This window comes from Salvelinus namaycush, chromosome 31 (assembly GCF_016432855.1).
Source record: "Salvelinus namaycush isolate Seneca chromosome 31, SaNama_1.0, whole genome shotgun sequence".
NCBI lineage: Eukaryota > Metazoa > Chordata > Actinopteri > Salmoniformes > Salmonidae > Salvelinus > Salvelinus namaycush.
Genome location: NC_052337.1, coordinates 8,777,049 through 8,789,544, shown reverse-complemented (window position 1 = coordinate 8,789,544; position 12,496 = coordinate 8,777,049). Strand labels below are relative to the sequence as shown.

The following is a 12,496-nucleotide window of genomic DNA, read 5'->3' as shown; positions in this document are numbered from 1 at the left end:
GTCTACTCATACAGTTTGACGCATACATTCGATAAGTCCAACGTATGCACCACACAGAACTCACTAAAACGCAATGCTGCAAGGCAAACGCAGCATTCAATTGGAAATTAATGTACTTCTGGTGTACCAAAATGCAATGAAGCTGTCGGTGTGATCGAGGCGTAAGCTGGCATATGCATCATCAAATTCCCTCATCTGATTGGTCGGGTAGGCAGGCTTTCTGAGCCGGCATCACACTCCCTCATCTAATTGGTCGAGTAGGCGGGCCCTCTGACTTTGACTGTGGTAACTAGTGACAACCAATAGAAAACCGTGAGAGAGGTAAAGCTGATGATGTTCATATGCTCAAAGCGTCCAGGCTGCCGAAAATCCACAAGAAGAAGAAGCTGATGACGTCGCTCTGTTTACATCTTACCTCCATAGCTAGCTAGCATGTTTTTAAAGAGTAGATAGTTCCCTAGCTAATTTTGATGACAATATTTTTTTAGTAAGCTAACTACAAGTTTTCCTTTCCCGGTCCGAATCTTAGATCGACTAATTGAGAAAAGTTTAGATTTTATCACATGTTAAAAGGCAACACAGCAGTAGCAGGACAGCTAACAATGTGTTTGATGTACTGGATACCATTCCACTGATTCCTCTCCAGCCATTACCACGAGCACGTCCTCCCCAATTTAAGGTACCACCAATCTCCTGTGCTGTACTCTGGTTTAACCGGTTTTGGCACAGTTGCAACCAACAGTATTTTTCAGTGACAACACTTGTGGCGTCCGTCTTCTGTTTACACACAGGTGTTAGGAGACACATATAGCTAATTAGCACAGGTAGTCAACTCTGTCTTCTGTCTGTTTTCCGTAAACACGCGCGGTAACATGGAGATATGGCCATGTGGGAACACTAACCCTATAAAGGTGTGTATCAATTTAACCTTTAGTTTTTAGAAAATAATTTCTTGCTGATATGATATAAGGTATTTATGTTTCCAAACCCGTACCGCAATTAATGCGTGTTAATATTCAAACCGAGATTCGTGGCTCTTAACAAAACTCCCCCATACAGAAGACGCCTTCATCCGATGTTTCTTATGTGTAATGTAATGGAACTGAGAGTCATGATCAAGCTGGGCTAGGAGAATACCAGCTAGCTACATTATTTAGTTCCATTCAATTTGCTCTGTTTCAGACATTATTATGCACCATCCTCCCCTCAACAGCTTCCACTGGTGTACATGTAACGGATGTGAAATGGCTAGCTAGTTAGCGGGTACGCGCTAGTAGCGTTTCAATCAGTTACGTCACTTGCTCTGAAACCTATTAGTAGTGTTGCCCCTTGCTCTGCAAGGGCCGCGGCTTTTGTGGAGCGATGGGTAACGACGCTTCGTGGGTGTCAGTTGTTGATGTGTGCAGAGGGTCCCTGGTTCGCGCCCGTGTCGGGGCGAGGGGACGGTTTAAAGTTATACTGTTACATACAGTAAGTCTGTATTTTGCATTTATGGAATCATTTTGATGTGAAATGAAAGTAGAGGGATTTATGTTTCTAGAACCATACCCCAATTGAGAATCTGTTCACATTTAGATGGAGTATTTGGCTGTTTTGGCTTCCAATCCATTTCGCCTTTGAACAGAACATGTAGGGCCTTGGACAATAAAGAGTAACGTTAGACTCCTTTAGTCCTTTATTGGACTAGGACTCTCCTATCTTTACTTAACTGACGGCTAAATCCTCCCAAATCAAAAGTGTCAATTGGATACAGAAGAAAAGACATCTCCATAGACAATGTGTTATGTATGAAATAATGTGATACCATTATATAGCATTTATATTAGGGACTACTTAATTAATATGCTACGACAGTGATATTTATTCAAGTACTGCGCATGCGCGTCAATTTTCTGTGCTTGAATTTGAACAATTAAGTCATAGGCCTTGTTCCAGAGCATCAAAACCGCTATGTATCATGGGTACATTGTGAACGACCGGCTGATCTACAAATAACATTGAGTAGTTATTTATGATTCAAGGTGATTTGTAGATTAGTCAGTCTCGACTCGCCTTTAAAATCGTCTGCACTGTCGAATGAGCCCAAAGATCGTACAAGATGAAGTTATGTAAACTCAACTTTTTTTGTGACAAAATGTGCAATTCACACTCCGACCTGTGAATGGCAGCAATACGCAACACAACGTCTAGTCTGCCGGAAACTCATAAGAAGAAAGAAGTCATGTAAACGTTATCTATGCTTGAAGTACAATTCCTACCGTGCAATGAGCACCAAAATCGGGGAGAAAAATGGACTAAAACATACTTTATTTGCTTGATATTGAGGATATTACGTTGATAGCTCTACCCCAAAATGGACCTGCTGCTGCAAATGGACAATTTCGATAGCACCATAGAGGATTGGGCTACATATATCGAGAGACTTGAGCAGTATTGCTTTGCTAACGATGTAGAAGGTGAAAGGAAAGTGGGGGTACTTCTGGGTGTAATGGGAGCTAAAACATATAACTTGCTATGTACCCTTACAGCACCGACAAAGCCAGAAGAGAAGACCTTCAAAGAGATTGTAAATGCGTTACAGACTCGTCTAAATCCAAAGCCACTGGTCATAGCCGAACGTTTCCGATTTCACAAACGGAATCAGCAAAAGACAGAGTCAATACCGGAGTACATTGCGGAACTCCGCCAGCTCTCGCAGTATTGTCAGTTCGGACAGGGATTGTCGGATGCGCTCAGAGACAGGCTTGTATTCGGGTTACACAACGAGAGCACACAGAAACGGCTCTTATCAGAAATAGATCTGACATTGGCGCGCGCATTGGACATAGCCATATCAATGGAAACTGCCGCAAAAGATGCAGGAGAGTTACAGAGGAAAAATACAGTGGAATGCACAGTGAACAAGTTTAACACCCGACGTCAAGAGAAATCACAGGCATGCTTTCGGTGTGGTAAAAAGGCACATGACCCTGTCGATTGCTGGTTTAAAGACAAAGACTGTAGACAATGTAACAAAAGAGGACACATACAGAAAATGTGCAAATCGAAGCAGAGTGAAAAAAAGTCACCCAAAACAGGAAAGAGAGACGGAAAAGTGCATCAGGTTACTGAAACTGGTTCAAATGACTCTGATGAAGAAGACATGTCATGTCTTGACCTTTTCTCTCTTAAAGAGACAGATCGCAAAATAATCTGTGTGACACCTGAGGTAGAGGGGGTGGCACTAAAATGCACATTGTTTGACAGCAAGGACAGCAGTTTACATACAGATAGACAATTGCGTCAGAAAACGTTGGAGAAAGGGAAGGAAATGGCCACAATCTCTGATGATGATGGTGGTGTTGATGATGATGATGATTATGATTATAACGATGATAATGGTGATGACGATTATGATGATGATAATAATGGTAATGATCATTATGTTGCTAGTGACAGTAGTGATAAAGATGGTGATGATGATGTCTGTGACAACAGTTCAAAAACCAGAGACAAGCCCTACCACTGCTTAGACTGTGGTAAGAGTTTTACCCGAGTCTATCATTTAAAGAGACACAAGCAAACACATAACAAAGAAAAATTTCATCACTGCTCTGATTGTGGTAAAAGTTTCACTCGACCGGAACATTTGAAAAAACACCAGCGAAGCCATATGACTGACAAATCATACCATTGCACTAACTGTGATGAGTGTTTCTCTAAAGCAGCACAACTAAGAAGTCACATGAAAGTGCATGCCGGGGAAAAGCCTCACCTCTGCACCGACTGTGGGAAACTATTCCAGTCCTTACACGCATTTGAAAGACACCAGCAGAAACATGCTGGAAAGATGCTTCACCAATGCTCAGACTGTGGTAAAGTTTTTACCAGAGCCTATCACTTGAGAAGACACCAGTATACACATAAAGAGAAGTCTAATCACTGCTCCGATTGTGGTAAGAGCTTCACTCGATTGGAACATCTAAAAAGACACCAGCGGAAACACAAAGAGAAGACACGTTACCACTGCTCTATGTGTGAGGAGAAGTTCTCTACACAGGCAATGTTAAATAGTCACCTGCAGGTACATGTTGGAGAGCTACCTCACCATTGCTCTGACTGTGGAAAGGCGTTCTCAGACAAAAGACAATTTGAGATCCACCAGAATAGACATCAGCGAAAAACTGTAAAAGAGAGGTCTTACCTTTGCAGTGACTGTGGAATGACTTTCAGCAAGCCAAGCGCATTTAAGGTGCACCAGAGATCTCACACAGGAGAAAAACCATACAGCTGCTCAGAGTGCGGGAAGAGTTTTGCTCAGTCCACCACACTCCGGATCCACCTCCAGTGGCACGCTGGGGAGAGGGCCAGCTACTCCTGCCCTGTCTGTGGAAAGACTTTCTCTCGCTCTAACAGCGTGAGGAGACACCAGATGGTTCACACAGGAGAGAGACCTCATGAGTGCCCCTGCTGTGGAAAACGCTGCTTTCGACGGAGTGCTCTGATCATACATATGAGGATTCACACTGGAGAGAAACCATACATTTGTTCTGAGTGTGGGAAGAGGTTCTCCCAAGATGGCGACCGGAAACGACACCAGATAAGACACCACCCTGACCTCTGACCTGAAGAGAACAGCAGGCACAGGGAGGCTTCAGTAGAGGCACACCGATCCCAAATCCACCCTCAGCCACTACCTTCTGAGCTCTTACCCCCTAGCCCCTATACCAGGGGGTGGCAAACTCATTCCTGGAGGGTCTAGTGGTTTTTATTATTTCCTTTCCATTTGTGTCCAATTAACACCTAGACAACCAGGTGAGGGGAGTTCCTAATCAAGTACAAGGGAGGAGCGACAACCGGCAGACACTCGACCCACCAGATATTGAGTTGACATCCCTGCCCTATACCCTCCATCCCCTAGCTCATACACCTAGCTCCTAACCTCTAGCTCCTACTCCCTAGCTCCTACCCCCTAGCTAGCCCCTGCCCTCTAGTGAAAATCTGGTTTAAAGAACAGCTGAAATGTGAACCATTTTATGTCAGGTTGTTTGTTTTGTTTGCTTTTCCATTTCCTCCCTTAATTATACATTGCTATTTGAGATCTGCTGTACTGTGTTCAGAGAACAGTCCTGTAGTTTTCCCTTTCTGTTAGACTCACACTTGCTGCTTTCCAAATAACATTTGACAAATGTTTGAGCCACAGGGTAATATATGTTTGTGGACCACTGTTATTAGTTTGTGTTTTTACAGTCACTTTGATTCAAGTTTAACAACCAGTAATACATTCATCAGTCCTTGTTTATGTCATTGTAAACCAGAAGGTGATAGTTGGGGTGTGCTGAGTTAGCAGAGACTAGGATTACACACAGTCTCTCCAATGTATGTATTTATATTGTATGTTTGTGTGTATTATTATGTGTGTGTGTAATCTGTATTGTTTATTCAGTCAGCTCCAGTCTCCCAGCAGAGACCAGAGACAGACATTTCCCTCTGAGGCCGTTATTCAATTTCTCTGGATAGAAATATTGAATTATGAAGAAAATTGTGAATTATAAAATAAGGAATGAACATAAAGCACTTTGAGATCCAAGTGAAAAGATTCCACACACACACAGACAGAGAGAGACAGAGAGAGTCTGTCTCTGTGTGTGTGTGGAATCTTTTCACTTGGATCTCAAAGTGCTTTATGTTCATTCCTTATTTTATAATTCACAATTTTCTTCATAATTCAATATTTCTATCCATTTTGTACAGTTTGCATGGTGCATTAAACTGACCCATAACAAAGGATTAACAGTTAAGGCTACTACAGTCATTTATCTCAGTAGGCTACATTATGGAGAAGGCTGTGATTGCTGCCTGCAATTCAGAGCGTTCCTGCTTGTGGCCATTCCTGTATCTGCAGGTACTCGTCTTTATACTTCTATTGGTCCATGTTTAAATTAGGACTCCGGTACACATATGGGAGGCGGGGGCAACACAGCTAACTTAGTAGGCGGCGGCAATACAGTTTATAGGATGTAGTCCGCCATAAAAATACCAAAAAAAGGACGACACTGCTAGCTAGCTAAAACACCGGTAGAAAGTGTCCTTCGCCCCTGCCTACTGAGCACTGCCTTCCTGCAGTTCTGTTAATGTTACGTTTGGGGCTTCTGTGTCTGTTTTGTTCATTACATCACCTCCTCACAGCTTTAAAAAATAGAGGGGTTAGGTGGCTGTTATATCTGTTACATCTGGCATCCAACGCATCAACAGATTACACATTAATTTTAAGATAAAACGTTGCACATTAATTATACTACAATGATGGCATAGCCTAAACGAAAAACTCTGATAATACTTGTAATTCCATTTGACCCACATTTTAATCGCATAGACAAATAAGGGAAATGGAGAATATCAAAAGTGTCACTTAAACACAAGCCACACGCAGGAACCAATGGGACGCTCAAGGGGGGGAGATCAATGTATGAATGTCCACATACTGGAATACACAGAATTGCGGACCGCAATCACACACTACTGATGGATTCGATTATGTGGCCCGGGTTACCCCGGAGGTTGCACCTGGTGAAAAGTGATAGCATTCTTTTTGGAACCGGGCTGCCACCGGGGTGGTGCCGCGTTCAAAGCTCACTGCGCAGTTGGCTCAAAACAAAAGTGACGTAGCCTGAGCTAGATTAAGGACATGGAGTAAGGAGTTGGATTCTGTTTTCACATACAAAGGTGATTGCTTTTGATACAAACGCTTTATCTGCCTTCCCAATGAAAACTAGTTTGACAATTCGAACATATATTTTATGAAAAAAATATGTTGTATGTTTCTAGACGATGCAACAGGCTGCCTTGTAGACAACATGACCGAGCGCTGCAGATCACTGATCCATTTGAGAATGGTGCTCCCCGGCACCGCTTTTGCCCATTGACCTGTGCACTGCGGCTCAGGTTATTATAACATAAACCACGTGATAAGCGTATGATGACGTCACACGGTTGACGTCTGCATACTTCCGTAGATAACAAGCACGTTTGCGAAGACTATAGTTTACTTTGTAATTTCGTTAATCATATTTCTTGTTGAGTTAACTGACTACCGATATTTTTTTCTTTCACGTTCCGAATATAAAATTGACTGGTTGCAGTAAAGAGTTGTCGGTTATATCACGAGTCCAGGACAACACAGCAGCATCGGGACTCTTAGCTTTCCTTCACTGTGGGCCAAATCTAACCAAATCATCAAAAGCGTTTAATGGATACAGTAAACAACGCTTCTACATATACAATGTTTGAGGACAGTTTACATATAGACAGACAACTGCGTCAGAGAACGTTGGAGAAAGTGAAGAAAATGGCCCCAATCTCTGATGATTATGATGGTGGTGGTGGTGATGGTGATGATTGTGATGGTTGTGACAATGCCTGTGACAAGTTCTAAAACCAGAGACAAGCCCTACCACTGCTTAGACTGTGGTAAGAGTTTTACCTGTGTCAATAATTTAAAAAGACACAAGAAAACACATAGTAAAGAAAAATCTCACCAATGCTCTGATTGTGGTAAAAGCTTCACCCGACCAGAACATTTGAAAAAACACTAGCGAAGCCATATTACTGACAAATCATAGCATTGCACTAACTGTGATGAGTGTTTCTCTAAAGCAGCACAACAAAGAAGTCACATGAAAGTGCGGAAACACTTAGTGGTTTTTATTATTACCTTTCCATTTGTGTCCAATTAACACCTAGACAACCAGGTGAGGGGAGTTCCTAATCAAGCAAAGGGAGTAGCGAAAACCCGCAGATACTCGGGTGTCCAGACATTGAGTTTGACTCAATGGCTACATTTGACTCATCGCATACTGCTGCTACTGTTTATCTATCCTGTTGCCTAGTCATTTTATTCCTACCTGTATGTACATATCTACCTTAATGATCTCAAACCTGCACATCGACTCGGTACTGGTACCCCCGTGTGTGTGTATATCATTTGTATTTTTAATTTAATTTTTTTCTTCTATTATTTGTCTATTTTTCTCTGCATTGTTGGGAAGGTTCCATAAGTAAGCATTTCACTGTTAGTCTACACCTGTTGTTTACAACAATGCACCCCTGCTCTATACCCTCTACCCCCTAGCACCTAATCCCTAACTCCTATCCCCTACCCTGTAGTGAAAATCTGATAGAATTTAACAATGGGTGAACAATTTATGTCAGGTTGTTTGTTTTTCCATTTCCTCCTTTAATTATACATTGCTATTTGAGATCTGCTGTACTGTGTTCAGAGAACAGTCCTGTAGTTTTCCCTTTCTGTTAGACTCACACTTGCTGCTTTTCAAGTAACATATGACAAATGTTTGAGCCACAGGGTAATACATGTTTGTGGACCACTTATTAGTTTGTGTTTTACAGTCACGTTGATTCAAGTTTAACAACCAGTAATACATTCATCAGTCCTTGTTTATGTCATTGTAAACCAGAAGGTGATATTTGGGGTGTGCTGAGTTAGCAGAGACTAGGATTACACACAGTCCTATGTTTATGTATTCACAGTGCATTCGGAAAATATTCAGACCACTTCACTTTTTCCAAATTTTGTTACAGCCTTATTCTAAAATGGATTAAATTGTTTTTCCCACCTTATCAATCTACACACAATACTCCATAATGACAAAACAAAAACAGTTTAGAAATTTTTGCAAATGTATTAAATATAAAAATCTGAAATATCATATTTACATAAGTATTCAGATCTTTTATTCAGTACTTTGTTGAAGCACCTTTGGCAGCAATTACATCCTCAAGTGTTCTTGGGTATGACAATACAAGCTTGGCACACCTGTATTTGGGGAATTTCTCCCATTCTTCTCTGCAGATCCTCTCAAGCTCTGTCAGGTTGGATGGGGAGCCAGGATCAAGGGAAAGATGAATGGCGCAAAGTACAGAGATCCTTGATGAAAACCTGCTCCAGAGTGCTCAGGACCTCAGACTGGGGCAAAGGTTCACCTTCCAACAGGACAATGACCCTGAGCACACAGCCAAGACAATGCAAGAGTGGCTGACAAGTCTCTGAATGTCCTTGAGTGGCACAGCCAGAGAATGGACTTGAACCCGATCGAACATCTCTGCCTCGATACAATCCTGTCTCGGAGCTCTACGGGCAATTCCTTCAACCTCATGGCTTGGTTTTTGCTCTGACATGCACTGTCAACTGTGGGACATTATATAGACAGGTGTGTGCCTTTCAAAATCATGTCCAATCAATTTAATTTACCACAGGTGGACTCCAATAAAGTTGTCGAAACATCTCAAGGATGATCAATGGAACAGGATGCACCTGAGCTCAATTTTGAGTCTAATTGCAAAGGGACTGAATACTAATGTGTGTGTGGTAGAAGGTCAATGTAGAGAAACCTCAGTAATGCGACTGAAACTGTATTGTGAACTGTGCTTAATAAACAGTCAATAGTACATACTATTAGAATAAAAATAGCCTAATACACATGTGACAGACAATAATACTACACAGAAACACAAGGGGGTTTGTGATTTCATTTTTATTATAAAACATCAATTGCCCAATAGTTTAAAGAGGGCTAGGAAAACAGATCCACAATCAGCTAGTTATACAGTACAAATAAACAGCATTCAAATGCAAATAAGCTAATTTGATCATCATATGAGGACACATTTTTCTGAGTAGCATTCACTGCTTACAAAGGACACGTCCAGTGTGGGAACCTAAACTTATTAACTATGTTGAAAACCAGTCCCTGCTTCTATGTATGTAGCTATTTACAACTTACATACAGACACTAAAGCCAGTTGAGAACAATAGGCTTTATTCACAGAGCACACAGAAGTGACAGACCACTCTGGCCAGACAATAGCCTAGTGTCAAATGATAACATCAACTTTAAAACATCTTTACAATAAGCCTATATAATACTGATGAAATAGTAATATGCAAATACAAGAGTTTATAAAAACGCTACACAATGGATAGGCTACACAACAAGTAGGTCCCACTGGGCACAGACATCGTTCAATGTCTAGTTTTGATTTACATGTGGTTGATTTGTCAACTAACGTGAATTTAACTTGAGATCAACCAAAAATGTAACCTTGTCATTGGATTTAGGTTACAAGTTGGGTGAAAAATACAAAATTCCCTTAGTTGATGATCACTGTTTCAATGTTTTGGTCGTTAGCTGCGCTCTCGGGGGGAATGGCTTCATTGGCAACATTTTTGTTTTTATTTTCTGGTCGCCAGACCCCTATACAACGGTGTAGCCTACAACACACAGAAATATATGTTTGAAAAAAATACACTGATTTCAAACTGAGGAAGTTAACGTTTGGTGAAGTCGGCATGCATAACAGACAATCAAACCAAATGAAAAAAGTATCCTGATATTGTCTAGCGTCTAGCCTACACATAATTTCCCTTATCAAAGCCTCCGTTCTAAGTGACCACAATAAAGATAACGTATGTGATGGACATCAAACAGGAATGGTAGACATTAACTTGTCTGTCCGGCTCCTGTGGCAAGTGTGGATGTGCGCAAAACTCTCTTCTCATCGCCTACACATAATGTCTCTTGTCGAAGTCTCCGTTGGCCGAGATGGTCTTGGTGGGGGCATAATTGATGGGATAGGCACTCTTGGCCCCCTGGGGACAAGAACAGCACAGCAGGGTTCCCCCCAGAAGGAGCAGGGCTGTGGCGGCCCAGCCGATATAGATGGCCGCTCCTATCTCCCTCTTCTTGGACGAGGACACATCTGGGTTGTAAAAGTCTACTATGATGTTATTGGCCATCCAACAGAGGGGAACCAACACCAATAGACCGCTGATTATGTAGACCACCCCACCGGCGTGCACCACTTTTGCTTTCACCAATTCGGTCTTGATACAGTTAGTGCACTGCGCCCCGGCAATAGTCACCACCAGACCCGCCACCCCAAGAACCGCCGCGATCACCGTGAGGGCGCGCGCTGTCTGCAGGTCATGGCTGAGCGCCAACACCGAGTCGTGCATCTTGCACTGCATCTGGCCGGTGCTTTGCACCACGCATGACATCCAGAGCCCGTCCCAAGTAGTCTGCGCGACTACGATATTCATATCGATAAACGCCGTCACCTTCCACATGGGCAGCCCACACGCGATCATGACCAGGAGCGAGCCCAGTAGGCACAACCCCATCCCCAGGAACTCCAGACAAGCAGAGAGCATGGTGAGCCTTTTTCTTCTTCAAATACAAAGAGGAGATTGAATAAAAATGTAATTTAATATCCACTAGAATATCAGAAAAATCTCTTCTCCTATTCGCTGTAGAAATGTTAGGCTTGTAATATATTATATGTTAGGAGATTAACCTGTTTAGTAAGGTATATAGGCTCTCTAGCAGGACAGGATCTATGTACATCGCTGTCTGAATCCACTCTGTGCAGGATGGGGTGGGGGGTTTGTCATTTGTGGGACGGCTATTCGTACGCCACAGTTCAGATAAACAGTTACACTTATATGTCAAAACAAAGTGGACAGACTTTAAGCCAACCGGCGGCAAGGGCAATCTCCGCTTCAGCCAATGAGCAGGCAGAAGTTGCATCCAGAGAGACAAGAGTTTCATGAGGAGAGAGCGAGAGAGGGAGATGGTGAGTGTGTGGCAGTAACAGAAAAATAAACCCAACATATGTGCAGGTTGCCCCATGATTGACCAGGCTCTATATGAACTACAGTCTACCTTCATTGTATTACAGAAATTAGTATTGAATGCAGGTAAAACTAAGTACAGTTGAAGTCGGAAGTTTACATACACCTTAGCCAAATACATTTAAACTCAGTTTTTCACAATTCTTGACATTTAATCCTAGTAAGAGTTCCCTGTTTTAGGTCAGTTAGGATCACCACTTTATTTTAAGAATGTGAAATGTCCGAATAATAGTAGAGAGAATGATTTATTTCAGCTTTTATTTCTTTCATCACATTCCCAGTGAGTCAGAAGTTTACACACACTCAATTAGTATGTGGTAGCATTGCCTTTAAAATGTTTAACTTTGGTCAAACGTTTCAGGTAGCTTCCCACAATAAGTTGGGGGAATTTTGTCAAGTTTGTAGGCCTCCTTGCTCGCACACGCTTTTTCAGTTCTGCCCACAAATTTTCTATGGGATTGAGGTCAGGGCTTTGTGATGGCCACTCCAATACCTTGACTTTGTTGTCCTTTTGCCACAACTTTGGAAGTATGCTTGGGGTCATTGTGCATTTGGAAGACCCATTTGCGACCAAGCCTTAATTGGGATAGGGGGCAGCATTTTCACGTTCGGATGAAAAGCGTGCCCAGAGTAAACTGCCTGCTACTCAGGCCCAGAAGCAAATATATGCACATTATTAGTAGATTTGGATAGAAAACACTCTGAAGTTTCTAAAACTGTTTGAATGATGTCTGTGAGTATAACATAACTCATATGGCAGGCGAAAACCTGAGAAAAATCCAACCAGGAAGTGGGAAATCTTAGGTTTGT

The 12,496-nt window shown here is 42.1% G+C and overlaps 2 protein-coding genes across 2 annotated transcripts; one reads left to right on the top strand and one right to left on the bottom strand.

The window, feature by feature from the left end:
• Positions 1 to 2,241: 2,241 nt before the first annotated feature.
• LOC120026444 (oocyte zinc finger protein XlCOF6-like) lies at positions 2,242 to 5,277 on the top strand. The gene has a single exon (XM_038971307.1). The coding sequence runs from the start codon at positions 2,354 to 2,356 to the stop codon at positions 4,601 to 4,603; it is 2,250 nt and encodes a 749-aa protein (XP_038827235.1). The 5' UTR covers positions 2,242 to 2,353; the 3' UTR covers positions 4,604 to 5,277.
• A 4,278-nt stretch (positions 5,278 to 9,555) lies between these two features.
• On the bottom strand, positions 9,556 to 11,396 carry LOC120026124 (claudin-5-like). The gene has a single exon (XM_038970946.1). It carries the CDS (start codon positions 11,204 to 11,206, stop codon positions 10,559 to 10,561), a length of 648 nt encoding a protein of 215 aa, XP_038826874.1. The 5' UTR covers positions 11,207 to 11,396; the 3' UTR covers positions 9,556 to 10,558.
• Positions 11,397 to 12,496: the final 1,100 nt, after the last annotated feature.

Excerpts from the sequence above, each read along its gene's own strand:
- LOC120026444 (XM_038971307.1), top strand. The coding sequence starts at position 2,354 with ATGGACCTGCTGCTGCAAATGGACAATTTCGATAGCACCATAGAGGAT.
- LOC120026124 (XM_038970946.1), bottom strand. The coding sequence starts at position 11,206 with ATGCTCTCTGCTTGTCTGGAGTTCCTGGGGATGGGGTTGTGCCTACTG.